This window comes from Loxodonta africana, chromosome 18 (assembly GCF_030014295.1).
Source record: "Loxodonta africana isolate mLoxAfr1 chromosome 18, mLoxAfr1.hap2, whole genome shotgun sequence".
Taxonomy (NCBI): Eukaryota; Metazoa; Chordata; class Mammalia; order Proboscidea; family Elephantidae; genus Loxodonta; species Loxodonta africana.
In genome coordinates this window covers 80685589-80706481 of record NC_087359.1, presented here as the reverse complement: position 1 = coordinate 80706481, position 20893 = coordinate 80685589, and the positions used below count along the sequence as shown (strand labels likewise).

At 42.1% G+C, this 20893-nt stretch overlaps 1 protein-coding gene across 1 annotated transcript in view; it reads left to right on the top strand.

The window, feature by feature from the left end:
• Positions 1–20893, top strand: part of TEKT3 (tektin 3) — a 40001-nt gene that overhangs the window by 8125 nt on the left and 10983 nt on the right. The window contains exons 3-6 of the mRNA XM_003420586.4: positions 445–515; positions 4870–5013; positions 9907–10129; positions 16882–17036. Of these exons, the coding sequence (XP_003420634.1) occupies positions 445–515; positions 4870–5013; positions 9907–10129; positions 16882–17036 (593 nt within the window). The remainder of the gene's footprint in view (positions 1–444; positions 516–4869; positions 5014–9906; positions 10130–16881; positions 17037–20893) is intronic.

Sequence of the window (20893 nt, the reverse complement as noted above, 5' to 3'; positions counted from 1 at the left end):
GCAGGTGAGGTGCGCTGCCAGAGAGAAGCCCATTTGGCCGCCCTGTTGTCCCTCCCTGAGTTTGCTTTGTTTCTGAAGAGTAGCTATTACAGAAGAAGCCACGCATTGAAGTTCAGCCTTGAGTGTCACTGGAATTTTGATTTTTTGTTGTTGGTGGTGGTGGTTTAATTAAGGACCAGAGATATAAAGAAAACCCTAACCTTTTAACTGTGTCAAAACTTGTTCCGTAATGTAATTTCCCAAAAGCCCTATAAAGGATAGACCTCAGTCCAGTAATTAGATTACAGTCTCACAGGGCGTATAGGTAAATAAGTGATGGAGAATTATTCTCTAGTCTTACTTCACTATTTTTTGCAAAGTTTTCTCTCATGATAGCCATTAGGTTATTGACTTTGATTGTTAGATCCAATGATGAAAATATTAATTTTTTTTTCAATCGAGTAGGAAGTTGATACTATCCTGTGTTGTCAAGAAAGAATGAAGCTACATTTGGATAAGGCTATTGCCCAACTCGCGTAAGAGCTTTACCTCTCTATAATCTATCATTAAATCTTTCATGCTTTCATTCAGATCTCTCTTAGCTTTTATAAGACCACACGCAAACACACATGCAAACACGTTTTTATTCAGACATTAAGATGGGTACTTGGATAAATTTGCTTTAAACTTCTAAAGAAATAATTTTGACATGCTGTGTAAAGGATTTCTGCCCTAACTGGGAATTTGGCTAAGATTTCTTTTAACTCAAAATACTTTTATTCTTTGATAAGAGACTGACGTGTATATATTCAGCCCTAAGAGTTCCTGCATTTCGAGGAAGGGCAGTTGGAAAAGTGATGAATCGTGGCTGACCTGTGTTCATTTCCTATGCCTCCTTAAAGCCTCAGCCTTAGCTGATCACCTGCAGACTCTGGTGCTCCCTCCTAGGGCTCTGGTTATACCACTGCAGTGTCCATCTCACCCCATTGCGTGGTGGTTGTTTATCTATCCTATTCCCCACCAGGATACAAATTCTGTCTTTTCTTGACAATTAAAAAAAACCTGTTGCTCTTGAGTCAGTTCCAACTCATAGCGATCCCATAGGACACAGTAGAACTGCCCCATAGGGTTTCCAAGGAGTAGCTGGAGGATTTGAACTGCCTACCTTTTCTTTAGTAGCCACAGCTCTTAAGCACTGTGCCACAATAGTAGGTGCTGATATTTACGGGTGGGGGTGGGGGAATGATAATAAAAAGTAGGTCTTAAGCAATGATACCAGCTGTGAGCATAGAAAAGCGTTGACTGAGTGTGCTGCCCAACATGTGTGGAAAGATCAATGTCTATTTCCTTACGGCCATACAAAGATGTAGTGTCAAATATATCAAACAAAAGAAAGAATGACAATGCTTATACTAATGTTGTCAAGGACAATGTGTGACCCACCCAAAGGGATAAGTGTTATTGAAGTTGTAATTACTTACTCAGTTTGCCCATGGTGCACAACAACAGGTTTGATGCTGCTAAAATCAGTGAAGTTTGCGTTGCTATCTGTTGAGCTGTGAATGGAAGGTTCTTTAATTCCAAACTTTATAAGAATAGGCAAAGGATTAATTAAGAATGACTGACTACGCATGGTTTGGTTAACAGTACAGTTTCTTTTAACAAACCATAAGGCAGTGCAATTCTGACATTAATGTCTGGTTTCTGCTCCTTAGGGACTGCAGAAGCACTTAGCTTAGTGTGGTTCGAAGAGCTGTTTCCGTTCTGTTTTCTTCTCGTCTGGTTCCCAATCCTCATTTTCTTTCATATTCTATAGTCTGCTGCTCATTCTATGTGCCTTTGCTTTTCTTGGCCTACCAAGTCCCACCCAGAACAGCCACATCCTCATGCCAGTCCCCATTACAAATGGTCTCATTCCTGGCCTTACTGCAGGCCTTTGCAGAAAATTTGGTCTCAGCATGTGCACTTGGTTGAAATGGACTTTACACATGGAATCTGTGTTGGCGATCCTTCTAAGGAGCTTGGCTTTCCTTTAATGCACAGTGGGCAAGATGCCTACCTCATTTTCTGGAATTGGCTTCTCCAGGATCCTGGATCTCTAACTGTGGCCCCTATGCTCTGTCTAGCGAATGTGCTGAGATTTTCAACTCCTCTGGTTTTGGAAGGAACAATAAAGCCCTCAGTTTGGATCTCAGCTGAAAATGGAATCTTATGAGGCAGCAACACGGTGGCCATGTTTCTTCCCATCTGAGGCTATGAGGCAGAGTGATGGGGTGCTGCTTTGAGCTCTGTCCTAAGGAGACTGTGAGGTCAGGTCAAAGGAGCCCTAGACAGCCCTTCCTTGTTAAGGGTGAGAGGAAGCCCATGGGGAATTTTGTTGCTGGACCACAAGTGAGAAAGCCCTTGTAATTGATTTCAGCCTCCTCCTGGCACAGTTAGTGGTAGAGTTCCAACATCATGACCTAGGGCAAGAGGCTGAACACAGAAGTAGCAAGCAGAGGCAGGGTTCTAATATTTTATCCTTTGTACATGTATAGTTTTCATAATTCACAAAATGAAGATCACTTACATTATGCCACTCTCATTTCCACTTTAGAGAGGAAAGAAATTAGCTCTGACATGTCAGGTGACACAGGGAAGCTAAAGGGAAACTACAGTCATTCATTCACTTCAGTGCAGTTTTTACTGAGTGGTTCCTGTATGTCAAGACCATTTTTGGGTGCTGGGAATACAGAAATGATTAAGATCATCTAGCTGCTCTGCTTTTAAAATACTATCTATGTGCTAACAACTCCCCAATTTTTACTTCCAGCCCAGACCTCTCCCCCGAATTCCAATAGCTCTCTTGGTATCTCCAGTAGATGTTTAATGGACACCTTAAACTTAACAGCTCCTCAGCTGAACATCCATCTTCTCCCCCAGCCTACCTACCCAAAGTCTTTCCCATCTCAGTTGATAGAACTCTGTTCTTCCAATCACTCAACTTTAGCTCTCGTTTTTCACTGATGTCCTACTGTGTAGGAGATTCTCCTGGTTGTATCTTTAAAACACATTCAGAATCCAAATACTTCCCACCTCCTTTACTGCTACCCCTGGGCCCCAGCTACCGTTATTTCCTGCCCAGATGACTACAGTGGTCTTCTAATGGGTCTCCTTGAGCCCTTCAGTCTTCGTGACCAAGCACCAGAATGATCCTTTCGAATTGTAAGTGAATGGCCTCCTTTGGAGTAAAACTTGAGTCCTTAAAATGGCCAACAAGGCCCTGATGATCTGATCCTCCTCCTTCATGTCTTTACTCAAACATCCCCTCCTTGAGAAGATCCACCCTGACATTCAAATCACAGCTCTCCATAACACGCATTCCTACTCCCCTTTTCCTGGTTTTCTTTTTGCATTGTACTTCCAACAACTCACATGATTTGCTTATTATGAGTATTGTCTGCCTCCTCCCAGTAGAAGGTTAATCAGTTCAGGGAAGAGATGTTTGTTTTGCCCATTTGATGCCTCACAGGCTCTTAGAACTAAGGCTTTGAAGTGGTTCATTCTGCTGAGAATTTGCATTTCCACCCCAGATACACTGAATCAAAATCTACATTTTAACACAATCCCCAGGTGATTCTTACGTATAATAGATTTTGAGAACCACTGCTCTACCAAAGCTCAGCTGCTAACCAAAGGTTGGCAGTTGGAATCCAGCAGCTGCTCCTTGGAAACTCTATGGGGCAGTTCTACTCTGTCCTGTAGGGTAGCTATGAGTTGGAATCAACTCCACGGCAATGGGTTTGGTTTGTTTTATTCTACAAGTGGAGCCCTGGTGGTGCAGTTGTTAAGAGCTCAGGCTGCTAACCAAAAGATTGGCCATTTGAATCCACCTGTCACTCCTTAAACTCTATGGGGGCAGTTCTGCTCTGTCCTGTAGGGTCACTATAAGTCGGAATCAACTCCACGGCAATGGGTTTGGTTTGTTTGGGCTCTACTGGTGGTTCTCAGAATTGCTCCCTAACCAGCAGAGTTAGCATCACCTAGGAACTAGTTAGAAGTGCAACTTCTCAGCAGGGGTTTGAACTGGAACTAACTGGTTTAAAGCCCTGTTTAGAACAGTGCCTAGCACAGAGTAGGAACTCTGTAATTTTCTGTAGAATGTACTATTCCATGAGCAAAGATGTGGCTCAACTGGGGTCTGGGCCCACCACCCAGGCCTCTTTCTCTGGCTGTAGAGTATCCTCTCTGCCTGGCAGGGCGGGCAAGGTGCTGCATCTCAGAGTGACCAAGGCTCCTTCCTCCCCAGCGGGGTCTTGCTGGAGTCTGAGTGGGCTATCAACCCCTTATCTCTTTCTAAGCGCTCTCTAACTCCTGCCTCGGAGGATAATTTGACCCTTGGTTTCTATCTCCTGGAAAACTTCTGAGCCTTACCGTTACTGCAAACTAAGGTCACCTTCCATGGCTAGAAAGACACTTGGCTATAAATGCCTAAGAATTTCTTGAGGGAGGAAGGGGGTTGGGATATAGAAGAGGAAAAGGAAGAAGGAGAAGAAGGTGTAGAGGTGGACAGTGTCTGTAAATTAGAGCCCTGTCTGGAACAGTCTGTATGTTAGTGAGGTGGGCTGCAGGCCTGGGGCTCCAGATCCCCAACTCCTATTTATCTACACCTCCTCTCACAACCCCCACCCCTACATGGGCAGGATGTGGAGGCAGGGCAGGAGTAAAGGATTTAATGACTCCCTGCAGTGACATCTCCCCAAAAGGCTCCTTTTGATTGTGGAGTCAAACGTGGTATGGAGAGACCAGGAGAGCAGTAATGAGAGGAGCCAGCCCAGAAGGGCCACTCTGCTTCCTTATAGTAAATTGTGACCCATACTTGAAACTCTGTTTTCCCACTTCATGTTCCAGATCTGACAGAGCTTCCCAGCATGAGCTGGAGAAGGACCTGAGTGACAAGCAGGCGGCCTACCGGATCGATGATAAGTGCCACCACCTGCGCAACACCTCAGATGGCGTCAGCTACTTCAGAGGGGTGGAGAAGGTCGATGCAACGTAAGCCAGCACAACTCTATGGCTATTTAGACCTCATTTAGCTTGGTGCAGCTTGAAGGTTGTGGAAAGGATAAAGATCCACACATCTTACAATAAGCCTTCAGTCACATCCTGTATTATTTATTTATTTATTTAGTTGTTGAGAATATATACAGCAAAACATAAACCAATTCAACAGTTTCTACATGTACAATTTAGTACACTGATTACATTCATCCATTCTCACCCTCCTTTTGTGAGTTGTTCCTCCCTCCTTAGCATAAACTCACCACCCCCTAAGGTTCTTCTCTAATATTTTGAGTTGCTGTTGTCAACTTGATCCCATATAGTTTTTAAAAGAGCATAATGCTCAAGGCAGACTGTTTTTAGTTAAGCTGAACTATTGTTTGGTTTTAAGATGACTGAAGGGAATATTTTTGGTTTAAGGTATAAAGATTATCTCAGGGGAATAGTTTCAGGGGTTCATCCACCCCACATGGCTCCAGAGTACATGAGTACATGAGAATTTGAAATTCGGTTCTGCATTTACCCTTTTTAATGGAGATTCATCTATGGAATCTTTGATGAAAATCGGGCACATCCAATTCTTCTGGTCTCATGGCAAAGGAGGCAGTCGTTTGTGGAGGCAATTAGGCACGCATTCCATTGTTGTTGTTAGGTGCCGTGGAGTTGGTTCCGACTTATACCGACCCTATGTACCACAGAACAAAACATTCCCCGGTCTTTGTGCCATGCTCACAATTGTCGTTATGCTTGAGCTCATTGTTGCAGCCACTGTGTCAGTCCATCTCGTTGAGGGTCTTCCTCTTTTCTGCTGACCCTGTGCCTTCTCCAGGGACTGATCCCTCCTGACAACATGTCCAAAGTATGCAAGACACAGTCTTGCCATCCTTACTTCTAAGAAGCATTTTGGTTGTACTTCTTCCAAGACAGATTTGTTCATTCTTTTGGCAGTCCATGGTAAATTCAATATTTTTCTCCAACTCAATAATTCAAAGACATCAATTCTTCTTTAGTCTTCCTTATTCATTGTCCAGCTTTCGCATGCATATGATGTGATTGAAAATACTATGGCTTGGGTCAGGCGCACCTTAGTCTTCAAGGTGACTTCTTTGTTTTTCAACACTTTAAACAGGTCCTTTGCAGCAGATTTAGCCAATGCAATGCGTCTTTTGATTTCTTGACTGCTGCTTCCGTAGCTGTTGATTGTGAATCCAAGTAAAATGAAATCCTTGGCAAATTCAATCTTTCTCTGTTTATCATGATGCTTATTGGTCCAATTGTGAGGATTTTTGTTTTCTTTATGTTGAGGTGTAATCCATACTGATGGCTATGGTCTTTGATCTTCATCAGTAAGTGCTTCAAGTCCTCTTCACTTTCAGCAAGCAAGGTTGTATTATCTGCATATCATAGATTGTTAAAGAGTCTTCTTCTATTCCTGATGCTGACTCCTTCTTCATATAGTCTAGCTTCTCAGATTATTTTCTCACCATATCACCATGTCTGTTAGTTTGTTGTACTGTGGTGGCTGGTATGCTGCTGTGATGCTGGAAGCTATGCCACCATTTTTTCAAATACCCGCAGTCTCACCTATTATGGACAGGTTTATGACCACTTAGCTCTCCATTAAGGGCCTCTTCCACTTCTGGCACGAGTTCTTGCCATAGAAACAATGCCAGAGATCGAATGATAGAATTTTGCAAGATCAATGACTTCTTCATTGTGAATACCTTCTTTCACCAACATAAACGGCAACTGTACACGTCGAGCTCGCCAGATGGAACACACAGAAATCGAGTTGACTATATCTGTGGAAAGAGGTGATGGAAAAGCTCAATATCATCATTCAGAACAAGGCCAGGGGCTGACTGTGGAACAGACCATTAATTGCTCATATGCAAGTTCAAGCTGAAACTGAAGAAAATCAGAGCAAGTCCACAAGAGCCAAAAATATGACCTTGAGTATATCCCACCTGAATTTAGAGACCATTTCAGGAATAGATTTGATGCAGCGAACACTAGTGACTGAAGACCAGACGAGTTGTGGAATGACATCAAGGACATCATACATGAAGAAAGCAAGAGGTCATTGAAAAGAGGAAAGAAAGAAAAGAGCAAGACGGATGTCAGAGGAGACTCTGAAACTTGCTCTTGAATGTTGAGCAGCTAAAGCAAAAGGAAGAATTGATGAAGTAAAAGAACTGAACAGAAGATTTCAAAGGGCGTCTTGAGAAGACAAAGTAAAGTATTATAATGACATGTGCAAAGAGCTGGAGATGGAAAACCAAAAGGGAAGAACACGCTTGGCGTTTCTCAAGCTGAAAGAAATGAAGAAAAAATTCAAGTCTCAAGTCACAATAGTGAAGGATTCTATGGGGGAAAATATTAAATGACGCAGGAAGCATCAAAAGAAGATGGAAGGAATACACAGGGTCGTTACACCAAAAAGAATTAGTCAATGTTCAACCATTTCAAGAAGTGGCATATGATCAGGAACTGATGGTACTGAGGGAAGAAGTCCAAGCTGCTCTGAAGGCATTGGCAAAACACAAGGCCCCAGGAATTGATGGAATATCAATTGAGATGTTTCAACAAACAGATGTAGCGCTGGAGGTGCTCACTTGTCTATACCAAGAAATATGGAAGACAGCTTCCTGGCCAACTGACTGGAAGAAATCCATATTTATGCCTATTTGCAAGAAAGGTGATCCAACCGAATGTGGAAATTATAGAACAATATCATTAATATCACACACAGGCAAAATTTTGCTGATGATCATTCAAAAATGGCTGCAGCAGTATATCGACAGGGAACTGCCAGAATGTCAGGCCAGTTTCAGAAGAGGACATGGAAGCAGGAATATCATTGCTGATGTCAGATGGATCCTGACTGAAAGCAGAGAATACCAGAAAGATGTTTACCTGTGTTTTATTGATTTATGCTAAGGCATTTGACTGTGTGGATCATAACAAATTTTGGATAACGTTGCAAAGAATGGGAATTCCAGAACACTTAATTGTGCTCATGAGGAACCTTTACATAGATCAAGAGGCAGCTGTTCGTACAGAACGAGGGGATACTGATTGGTTTAAAGTCAGGAAAGGTCTGCGTCAGGGTTGTTTTCTTTCACCATAGCTATTTAATCTGTATGCTGAGGAAATAATCCGAGAAGCTGGACTATATGAAGAAGAATGGGGCATCAGGATTGGAGGAAGACTCATTAATAACCTGCATTATGCAGATGACCCAACCTTGCTTGCTGAAAGTGAAAAGGACTTGAAGCACTTACTAATGAAGATCAAAGACCACAGCCTTCAGTAAGGACTGCACCTCAACACAAAGAAAACAAAAATCCTCACAACTGGACCAATGAGTAACATCATGATAAACGGAGAAAAGATTGAAGTTGTCAAGGATTTCATTTTACTTGGATCCACAATCAACAGCCATGGAAGCAGCAGTCAAGAAATCAAAAGACGCATTGCATTGGCTAAATCTGCTGCAAACGACCTGTTTAAAGTGTTGAATAGCAAAGATGTCACCTTGAAGACTGAGGCGCACCTGACCCAAGCCATGGTATTTTCAATCGCATCATATGCATGTAAAAGCTGGACAATGAATGAGGAAGACCAAAGAAGAATTGACACCTTTGAATTGTGTTGGCAAAGGATATTGAATACACCATGGACTGCCAAAAGAACGAACAAATCTGTCTTAGAAGAAGTACAACCAGAATGCTCCTTAGAAGCAAGGATGGTGAGTCTGTGTCTTACATACTTTGGACATGCTGTCAGGAGGGATCAGCCCCTGGAGAAGGACATCATGCTTGGCAGGGTACAGGGTCAGCAGAAAAGAGGAAGACCCTTGACGAGGTGGATTGAGACAGTGGCTGTAACAATAAGCTGAAGCATAACAAGGATTGTAAGGATGGTTCAGGACCAGGCAGTGTTTCGTTCTGTTGTGCATAGAGTCACTATGAGTCGGAACTGACTCGATGGCACCTAACAACAACATACATTTGGAAAGTTTATGTTGCCTTTTTACCCTCTGGCATGATCATGCTGATTCAATATTCCTTCCTGTAGGATATGAGAGAATTTTTTTCTCAATATTCTCACCAGCATTGCAAGTTACCATTTTCTTTAATATTTGCTATTCTGATAAAGAATTCATAGTACACTGTTGCTCTTATTAGTATTTCTTTGGTTACTCATGAGGTTGAATTTTTTTAATATGGTTTTTATGTGGGTGTGGCATATTTGTAATGGACCTACATACCCATACACATCACATCGGTAATCCTTTTTTTCCCCTAAACTAGCAGAGAAGTTATAGTTGTATAGAAAACTGGTTTGCAGTAAAATAAGGGACAATTAAGAAAAGTTTAAAATATGCTTTGCTCAGATATTTACATTTTCTTGCAATAAAACTGCTGTTAGCTGCTGTTGAGCTGGCCCCTGACCCATGGTGACCCCTTGCACAACGGAATGAAATGCTACCTGGTCCTATGCCATATGCATGATCGGTTGCTGACTGGACCATTGTGATCTATAGCGTTTTCATTGGCTGATCTTTTGAAGTAGATTCCCAGACCTTTCTTCCTACTCTGTCTTAGCCTGGAGGCTCCCCTGAAACCTGTTTATCATTATAGCAACACACAAGCGTCCAGTGACAGATGGGTGGTGGCCGTGTATGACGTGCCTTGGCCAGGAATTAAACCCCTGTCTCCTGCTCGGAAGATGAGAATTCTACTACTGAACTCCTAATGTCCCCATGCAAAAAAACTAGGATTGGTGATTTGAGGTTTGTTCTTTCATAGGAATGGTTGCCTACAGATTATCTCGGCCAGTTCATCCTTATCACCACTGTCCGGTTCTACTTCCTCTTCTCAGGGTCTCCGTGCCTGAGTCCTGGGCCAAGTTCACTGATGACAATATTCTTCGCTCTCAGAGTGAACGCGCAGCCTCAGCTAAGCTAAGAGACGACATTGAAAACCTCTTGGTTGTGACAGCCAATGAAATGTGGAATCAGTTCAACAAAGTCAACCTATCTTTCACCAACCGCGTTGCTGAGACGGCAGATGCTAAAAATAAGATTCAGATTCACTTAGGCAAGGTAAGTCAACCCCTGTTGGTACCACTTAGCTGACCTGGACGGAGCAGGGTCATCTGGAACCACAAATTTTTTTACCTCACCCTGAAAGGCACCATAAAGCATGTGACCTCCTGACCATACAGAGTAAAAAAAAAAAAAGTACAGACTATACCATTTATTTTAACCAGGTAACCAGGTGTCGAAATGAAATTGAAATTCATTGGTTTGGGGAACACAAAGAATGTACTATGTGATGAAAAGGCCTTAGTGCTTAACAGAAACAAAAATATCATTATTAAAGTTTAATGAATCATTGTATGTAACTAGGAAGTGAATTTATTATTAGTACATATGGTAGGAAAGTTTTCTATTAAATTATTTTGGGCCCTTTTTCTGAAAAACAACTAAATATGGGAAACAATCTGGTAGTTCAAAGCATTTCTGGTATTAACGTTTTCAAGTGCCCTAAGTATAAGAGTTTTATAATGCTGTTTGGGTTTAAGTATAAGAGTTTTATGATGATGAAATGAAGGATTCAAACAGAGTTTATATGTTTCAAGATAAATGAGGAGCTCTTCCTTTACTTAGTGTTAGTCCTGGCACTGTGGTTATTTGTGTGGACCATGCTGCATATAGTTTACCATTTCTTTTCTTAAAAACCTTACACTCTTGGCCGTGTTGCTCTAAGCTAGTGTTACCCGGTTGAAGGCTTCATGTTCCCAGGCTGCAGCAACTTACCTTTCCTTCTCATGGTATCTTCTTTGGGTGACACATATTTGTTGAGCAAGACTGTGTGCTATATACAGTGAAGGGTAGAGAGAAGTTTAAAATGTAGTTTTTGTTCCCAGAAAGCTTATGTTTATGGGGAAGAGATATATACATGTGCAAAGATCATGAACAGTTCATAACAGTAGAAAATTACAAATTGTGGTACCCAAAAAACAAATACAGAAAGTATTTTTAGGGTTTAGAGGAAATAAGTGAACATTACAGGTGGGGTAGCATCTTGAACAAAGCCGGGGAGGTAGCACATCAGAGGTCGATTTTAGGTCTGAAATGAGCCCAGTTATGCTTTTTTTAATGCTGGAATAGATGACCTATGTCCTGGGAGAGAAGAATGAGTGGGTAGGTTAGAGTCAGATTGTAGAAGATATTAATGAAAAGGGAGGATTGGGATATATAAATGGATGAACACAGGTTTTAGAGGCTTCCTGGATGAGAGAGATGCTGGCTAAGAGCTAAGCTAGCAGAGAAGTGGAGCCATGTGAGAGCTGAGTTGTCCAAAACTGCTACCCTGGCTATGAGCTGAGCCTTTTAGTAGCTGAGGCCCACAGCACAGGGGCCCAACAGCACAGAGGCCTAATAGCAGAGAGCAGCTAAGAGACCTGAGCAAACTGCGACACTGGCAGTGAGCTGGGCCAGTTAATGGTGGAGATGAGGCCTGGTGGCAGAGAGGACCAACGGCACAGAGGAGCTGAGAGAGCTGCTCTGGTTGGAAGCTGTCCTTCACTGAAGAAGGGAGGGAAGTGCTCTCCACTTCAGAGATCTTTCCAGACCTTGCCTGTGTGTTTCATGATCCAGATCCTGGGTTGTTCCTGTTGTTTCCAAGTTGATCCTGATCCCAAGTTGTAATCTGTTATTTCCCTAATAAACCACATAACTATGAGTGTGGTGTCTGTGAGTTCTGCGTGGCCACTGCAACAGACTATCAAACCCTGCAGAGTAGTAGAGAGTGCTGTGGGGGGACTGGCTGGTATCAGAAATAATGGAGTGGGAAGACAGAGGTATACCTGACCTCTGCCTCATAGGAACCAGGTTTGTGCTGATCCTGATTCCTATCCATCATGAATCTAGACAATTCATTACGCTGCACTGTAAGAGCTACCAGGAGATGAGGTGGGCAGAAAATGAAGGGAGGGGGCATGTGCTGTTTGTGGAATTTTTTTTCTTTTTATTATACTTTAGGTGAAGGTTTACAGAACTAGCTTCTCATTAAACAGTTAGTACACATATTGTTTTATGACATTGGTTACCAACCCTACCACATGTCAACACTCTCCCTTCTCAACCTTGGGTTCCCTATTACCAACTTTCCTGTCCCCTCCTGCCTTCAAGTCCTTGCTCCTGGGCTCGTATGCCCCTTTAGTCTCATTTCCTTTTATGGGCCTGTCTAATCTTTGGTTACAGGGTGAACCTCAGAAGTGACTTCATTACTGAGTTGAAAAGGTGTCCGGGGGTCTTCCTCTCAGGGTTTCTCCAGTCTCTGTAAGGCCAGCAAGTCTGATCTTTTTTTGTGAGTTAGAAATTTGGTCTACATTTTTCTCCAGCTCTGTCTAGGACCTCTAATGCGATCCCTGGCAGAGCAGTCAGTGGCGGTAGCCAGGCACCATCTACTTGTACTGGACTCAGTCTGGTGGAGGCTGTGGTAGTTGTGGTCCATTAATCCTTTGGACTAATCTTTCCCTGTGTCTTTAGTGTTCTTCGTTCTCCCTTGCTCCCAATGGGGTGAGACCAGTGGAGTATCTTAGATGGCTGTTCACAAGCTTTTAAAACCCCAGACACTACTCACCAAAGTAGAATGTTGAGCATTTTCTTTATAAACTATGTTATGCCAGTAGAGCTAGATGTTTTCCGAGACTATGGTCCCTACATCCCTCAGCTCAGTAATTTGGTCCCTTGGGGAGTTGGGACGTGTCTATGAGGCTTCCATGACCTTGCCTTGGACAAGTCGTGCTGGCTTCCCCCATATTGCATACTGTCTTATTGTTCACCAAAGTTACCACTTATCTATTGTCTCTTTAGTGTTTTTCCATTCCCACTCCTCCCCTCCCTTGTAACCGTCAAAGATGGTTTCTTTTTGCTTGTAAACCATTTCATGAGTTTTTGGGGTAGTACAGTATTTGTCCTTTTGTGATTGACTTATTTCACTCAGCAAAATGCCCTCCAGATTCATCCATGTTGTGAGATGTTTCGAAGATTCATCATTCTTCCTTATCGTTGCGTAGTGCTTCATTGTATGTATATACTTAGTTTGTTTATCCATTTATCTGTTGATAGACATCTAGGTTGTTTCTATCTTTTTGCTATTGTGAACAATGCTGCAATGAACATGGGTGTGCATGTGTCTATTCGTGTGGACGGCTCTTAATTTCTCCAGGATATATTCCTAGGAGTGGGATTGCTGGATCATGTGGTATTTCTATTTCTAGCTTTCTAAGGAAGAGCCATATCATTTTCCCAAATGGTTATACCATTTTGCATTCAAACCAGCAGAGCATAAGAGTTCTAATTTCCTCGCAGCCTCTCCAACATTTGTTTTTTTTATTCGTGCCAGTAATGCCGGGGTGAGATGGTATCTCATTGTGGTTTTGATTTGCATTTCCCCATTTTTGGTGTTTTTTTTTAATGGCTAGTGATCGGGAGCATTTCCTTATGTATCTGTTAGCCACTTGAATGTCTTCTTTGGTGAAGTGTCTTCATTTTTTTTGCCCATTTTTTAATTGGATTAAATTTCTTTTCGTTGTAGAAGTATTGGATTTTCCTATAGGTTTTAGAGATTAGACCTTTGTCTGATTTGTCAAACCCGAAATTTTTTTCCCAATCTGTAGGTTCTCTTTTTACTCTTTTTGCGAAGTCTTTTGATGAGCATAAGTGTTCAATTTTTAGAAGAGTCCAGCTATTTAGCTTATCTTCTGGAGTTTGTGTGTTGTTAGTTATGGTTTGTATCCTGTTAATGCCATGTATTATGGCCTGTAACATTGATCCTATTTTTTCTTCTATGCTCTTTATAGTTTTTGGTTTTATATTTAGGTCTTTGATCCATTTTGAATTAGTTTTTGTGTGTGGTGTGAGTTATGGGTCCTGTTTCATTTTATTGCAGATGGACATCCAGTTTTGCCAGCACCATTTGTTAAAAAGACTGTCTTTTCCCCATTTGATGGACTTTGGGCCCTTGTCGAAGATCAGGTGACCATAGGTGGATCGATTTACATCTGGGTTCTCAATTCTGTTCAATCGGTCAATGTACCAGTACCAGGCTGTTTTGACTGCCGTAGCTGTATAGTAGGTTCTGAGGTCAGGTAGTGCAAGTTCTCCTACTTTATTCTTCTTCAGTAGTGCTTTGGAGCCTCTTCCCTTTCCGTATAAATTTAAAGATTAGTTTTTCCATCTCTTTAAAGAATATTGTTGGTATTTGTATTGAGATTGCATTGTATTTGTAAAATGTTTTGGGTAGAACTGACATTTGTACAATGCTGAATCTGTCTATCCATGAGCGTGGTATGTTTTTCCGTTTATGTAGATCTCTTTTGGTTTCTTGCAGTAGTGTTTTGTAGTATTCTTTGTATAGGTCTTTTATAACCCTGGTTAGATTTATTCCTAAGAAATTTATTTATTTTTTTTAGGGCATATTATAAATGGTATTGTTTTTCCGATTTCCTTTTCATTGTTCTCTTTATTGGTGTATAGGAATACAGCTAATTTTTGTATGTTCATCTTGTATCCTGCTACTCTGCTGAATCTTTCTATTAGTTCCAGTAGTTTTCTCATGGAGTCTTTGGGTTTTCTATGTATAGTATCATATTGTCTGCAAATAGGGACAGTTTTATTTTATTTCCAATTTGGATACCCTTTATTTCTTTTTCTTACCTTATTGCTCTAGCTAGGACTTCCAGCACAATGTTGAATAGGAGTGCTATAAAGGGCGTTCTTGTCTTGTTCCTGTCCTCAAGGGGAATGTTTTTAGCCTCTCTCCATTAAGAATGTTGTTGGCTGTTGGTTTTGTATAGATGCCCTTTTTCATGTTGAGGAACTTCCCTTCTATACTTATTTTATTGAGAGTTTTTACCAGGAATGGGTGTTGGACTTTGTCAAATGTCTTTTCTGCGTCAATTGAGATGATCGTGTGATTCTTTTATTCATGTGGTGGATTACGTTGACTGATAACTCTAACGCTGAACTGTCCTTGCACAATCAGTACGAATCCTATTTGGTTGTGGTGTATTATTATTATTATTATTTTGATATGATGCTGAATTCTATTGGCTAGGATTTTGTTGAGAATTTTTGCATCTATACTTTTTTTTTTTTAATACTTATGAGAGATATTGGTCTGTAATTTTCTTTTTTTTGTGGTGTCTTTGCCTGGTTTTGGTATCAGGGTGATGCTGGCTTCTTAGAATGAATTTGGAAGTATCCCTGCCTTTTCTATGTTCTGCAATAGTTTTAGTAGTACTGGTGTAAGCTCTTCTCTGAATGTTTGGTAGAATTCTCCAGTGAAGCCATCTGGGCCTGGGCTTTTTTGCTGTTGGGAGTTTTTTAAATTACCTTTTCAATCTCTTCTCTTGTTATGGGCCTGTTCAGATTTTCAACATCATTTTGCATTAGTTTGGGTAGGTAGTATGTTTCTAGAAATTTGTCTGTTTCCTCTAGGTTTTTGAATTTGTTGGAATGTAGTTTTTCATAATATTCTGTTATGATTGTTTTTATTTCAGTTGGGTCTTGTAATGTCCACCATTTCGTTTCTTATTTGGGTTATTTGTTTCCTCTCCTGTTTTTCCTTTGTCAGTTTGGCCGGTGCTTTGTCGATTTTGTTGATCCTTTCAAGGAACCAACTTTTGGTTTTGTTGATTGTATTGTTTTCCTATTTCATTTATTTCTGCTCTGATCTTTATTATTTCCTTTCCTCTGGTGGCTGTGGCCTTCTCTTGCTATTCTCTATTTGTTTGAGTTGTGTAGCTAATGTTTGATTTTGTCCCTTTCTTCTTTTTTGATGCGTGCATCTATTGCTATAAATTGACCTCTGAGGACTGCCTTTGCTGTGTCACAAAAGTTTTGGTATTATGTGTTTTCATTCTCATTTGATTTGTGGAATATTTTTGCAGCAAATGTCAGAAGAGGGATTAGAGAGGCCTCAATGAGAGAGTGGTGGTAAAGGCATGTGGTTTAAAAAAAATGGTGATACTTGGGTGTGCTTCCAGTCCACAGGAAAGGAGCCAATGAAGATGGAGCATAATGTGGAGGATGTTGAGAAATAAGATTGCCAAGACCAAGCCCCTGGAGTAGATAGGAGAAGGGAGGGCTTTCAGATCTTAGGAGGGGGCTCACTTTATAGAAAAAAAAAAAATTAGGGATCCAGGTTTATGCAAATTGGGGAAACCTCTTTAAGAATAAACAATTAGGAATGCAAAGTGGCCAGTTCCCTTCCTTTGGAAGTGAGGGACCCTGAAGCTTAAACTTGATTAGCTTCAAGGCAAATCCTCCATTAGGAGGCACACAACTCTCTGAAGTTGGTAGAAAGAGAAAGTGGGATGGTAGAAAGAGAAAGTGGGATGTTAGAAAGGCAAGGGCATATTAATATGATGAGGGAAGTTATGGCCACTCAAATCTCATGGCCTCACTTTTCTCAGAGTTAGTCACAGTTATGTGCTGGGGAGAGGGGTGGGAAGAAAGTCCTGCTTTGTAGTATTTAACATTTCCAAGGTGTAACTATTTCCACCCTGGGCAATTCCAAGCTATGGGCATGACATCACTGAACCTGGAGTTGGGAATTGTTATGCTCAACCAGCTCTTCTGAATGGGTGCAAACCAATTCCAGCAGATACTGCAGAGTCCCTAAGTACAGAGCTGGACACAGAGCAAGGCTCTCAATGACTCAACCACCTCATCAAAGAGGGCAAGACAGGTGCCAGTCACCAAGTGGGCAGGCAAGAGAGGAAGCAGGTTGCTGAGGGGACAGCTCCAAAATCTCTGGCATTTGTGTCTCCTCATTCCAGACCCTGCAGGAGATCTTCCAGACTGAGATGACCATAGAATCCATTAGGAAGGCCATCAGGGACAAGTCTGCCTTCCTGAAGGTAGCTCAAACCAGGCTGGATGAGCGCACTCGGAGACCCAACATTGAGCTCTGCCGAGATATGGCTCAGTTACGGTAAGATGAGAGCCCAGCTCTTATAGAAGGTGAAGGTTTGGTCTTACAACCGAACTCAGGTTCTCGTCCTGTCCTATTAGCTGATTGAAATAAGGTGGACATGATACCACCAGTTGCAAGAGAGACAGAAAGTGGGAATTTATTGTTTGCACAAATAAGGAGCAATGTGGGACCTCATGACCAAAAGACCCAGGGGAGCTGGGAGCTTTTATGTCCTCCAAGTTCCCAGGGGGCAGGGATTGACACCCAAAATCTAAAACCCCAAACCCTGCCATGCCCAAATTAGGAAATCCAGGTACTGAGTCATGCTGCAAAAGAAGGGATTTTTTGCTTTGCAAATGGTCTCAGACACTGTGGTGTGCTGGAAAACGTCTTCCTCTCCAATGATGCTCAGGTTGGGGTCAGGCTGAGGACACAGGTCTTCAGGTCCTGCACATGCGCCAAGATCCTGGTTCATGCATGCACATGTTTCTGGCGCCAAATTCAAACTGGTTAGGGCCTCGCGTGGTCTGGCCAAACTGCAGTTAGAAATGGCAGCTTGGTGCTGGGGTTGTAGAGGTTATGGAGGTGGGGGAATGGGGAGGGGAGGTGAGAAACCCCGGTAGAGCAGGGGAAGCCTCGTGGAGGCTTCAGTCTCACCTTGGTACAAGCTGCCAGCCTGAATGTGATTCTGGGAAGTTCATAAAGGCCTTTTCTGCTAGCACACTGGTGATTTGGAAGGGGCATAGGGTTGCTATGTGTTGGAATCAATTTGATGGCAATGAGTTTTTTTTTTTTTTTAATAGTAATGTTCAACATGCGTGGGCCTTCTTTAGAAGAGTTAATGAACATTTAGCCCCATTCAGCAAGGCCAGGGTGGCATTTGGAGTTCTTTACACTTCCCTGGAGGCTTTGGAGTTTCCGGAACACCTCTCTTGTATGCAGCAGAGTTCACAAGTTCTATGTATATTTCTCAGTGCTAATGAGAGTACAGCTAGAGCCAGAGACAGAATACAAGAACTACTGGAAGATTTACCAGTGACCAGTTGTCATTGGGCAGCTCTGGTGGTTAAAAGCTACGGCTGCCAACCAAAAGGTTGGCAGTTCGAATCCATCAGGTGCCCCTTGAAACCCTATGGGGCAGTTCTACTCTGTCCTCATAGGGTCGCTATGAGTCAGAATTGACTTGATGGCAACGGGCCTAGTTTTGGTTTTTTAGTTGTCATTGAGTTTATTCCGACTCATGGTGACATTGAACACTGTGCTTCACAATGTCTGATTTTTCAGAAATAGATTGCTAGGCCCTTCTTCTAAGACACATCTGGATAGACTTGAGCTGCCAACTTTTTGGTTAGTAGTCAAGCATGTTAACCGTTTGCACCGCCCAGGGACTCCACCAGGAGACTAGGTGAGCAGAAAGTGGAGGGAGTGGGCCCACGTCATTTGTTGAATAGTTTTGGCAGCAAACATCAGGAGAGAGATTAGCAAGGCCTGGATGAGACAGTAGTGGTAAAAACTGAGGATTTATCGGAAAAGGGACTTGTGGTACCAATTCCATTGGCTGGCCTCTTTCAGCAGTTGCTTGCTCTTGTCTGCACTTGTCATTAGTCTTGTCATTAACACCATCCTCACAACCAACCCTGAAGTCCTGATGCTCTCCTTTAGATTCATTTCACTTCGTTCTGTTCTCAGTAGGAATAGTAAGCAGCTGGTATTCATCAAGCACGGCTCCCACATATACATGGAGGGAAGAATCTGACTCAACAGTTTACCTGCGAAACACTAGATGTGTTTTATTATTATGATTTTAACTTTCAAGATTCCTTTTAGGATGGGCTTGTGAGGAATTGGCCAAGATTTTTTTCTCCTCACATTTTGGCTTCATACCTGCAGTCTGGCTTTTCTTTGTGGATTTTATCATTGTTATTCTGAGGTCAAGAAACATTCAATGCAGAAGTGAATTCAATTTATAGCAAGCAGTGGGATAAAGAGGCAGCATTTAAACTTTAAAATCCTTTCGGGTCCAATGCCAGATGCCACTGGCCTTGTCTTCTATTTGGTTAAGTGATAAAATTGTCTCATCATTGTGAAGGATTTCTTCTAAGGATAAAATTCTTTTGAACACTGCCAGTGAAACAGAGAGTGGGTTGAGACAGTATATTTCCTGGAGCAGAAAGAAAGAGAGATCTTTATGAGACCAACACTGATGAAAATAATAATAAAATATGATGGTGATAATAATATCAACAATAATGTTGTTGCTTTTAGTTGCTACTGAGTCAGCTCTGACTCATGGTGACCTTACGTTTAACAGATGAAACATTGCTCCGTCCAGCACCATCTTTATGTTCATTGGTGTGTTTGAGGTCATTGTTGTGATTATTGTGTCAATCCATCTCATTGAGGGTTTCACCCATTTTTTTTTGGCCCTCTACTTTACCAAACATCATGTCCTTTTCTAGTAACTGATCTTTCCTGATGACATGTACAAAGTAAGTGAGTTAACAACTACCACAGCCTCCACTAGACTGAGTCCAGCACAACTAGATGGTGCCCAGCTACCACCACTGACTGCTCTGACAGGCATCACAGTAGAGTGTCCCTGACAGAGATGGAGAAAAGTGTAGAGCAAAATTCAAATTCACAAAAAAAAGACCAGATTTACTGGTCTGATGGAGACTGGAGAAACCCCAAGAGTATGGCCCGTGGACTCTGTTTTAACTCAGTACTGAAGTCACCCCTGAGGTTTACCCTTCAGCAGAAGGTTAGACAGACCTATAAGACAAACAATAATACACATAGCTCAACCATGTATATGAGACTAAATGGGCACACCAGCCCAGGGACAAGGACGAGAAGGCAGGAGGGGACAGGAAAGCTACACAAATGGAGATGGGGAACCCAAGGTTGAGAAGGGGAGAGTGTTGACATGTCATGGGATTGGCAACCAATGTCACAAAACAATATGTGTACTAAGGGTTTAATGAGAAACTAATTTGTTCTGTAAACCTTCACCTAAAGCACAATAAAAAACAAAAAACAAACAAAGTGAGTCAAAGATTCTCCATCCCCACTTCTAAGGAACGTTTTGGTTGTATTTCTTACAAGATTGGATTATTCATTCTTTTTTTTAAAATTAATTTTTATTGTGCTTTAAGTGAAAGATTACAAATCAGGTCAGTCTCTCATGCAAAAAGTTACATACATCTTGCCATACACACCTAATTGCTCTCCCTCCAATGAGACGGCACAGTTCTTGCCCCCACTCTCTCTCCTCGTGTCCGTTCAGGTAGCTTCTGTTCCCCTCTGTCCTCTCAACCCCTCTCCAGTCAGGAGATGCCAACATAGTCTCACGTGTCCACTTGATCCAAGAAGCTCGTTCTTCACCAGTATCGTTTTCCATCCCCTATTCCAGTCCAATCCCTGTCTGAAGAGTTGGCTTTGGGAATGGGTCCTGTCCTGGCTAACAGAAGATCTGGGGACCATGGCCTCCGGAGTCCCTCCAATCCCAGTCTGACCATTAAGTCTGGTCTTTTTACAAGAATTTGGGGTCTGCATCCCACTGCTCTCCTGCTCCCTCAGGGTTTCTCTGTTGTGTTCCCTGTCAGGGCAGTCATTGGTTGTGTCCAGGCACCATCTAGTTTTTCTGGTCTCAGGCTGATGTAGTCTCTGCTTTATGTGGTCCTTTCTGTCTCTTAGGCTCACCTTGTGTCTTTGGTGTTCTTCTTTCTTGCTCCAGGTGGGTTGAGACCAACTGATGCATCTTAGATGGCCGCTTGCTAGCATTTAAGACCCCAGATGCCACTCTCCAAAGTGGGATGCAGGATGTTTTCTTAATAGATTTTATTATGCCAATTGACTTAGATGTCTTCTGGAAC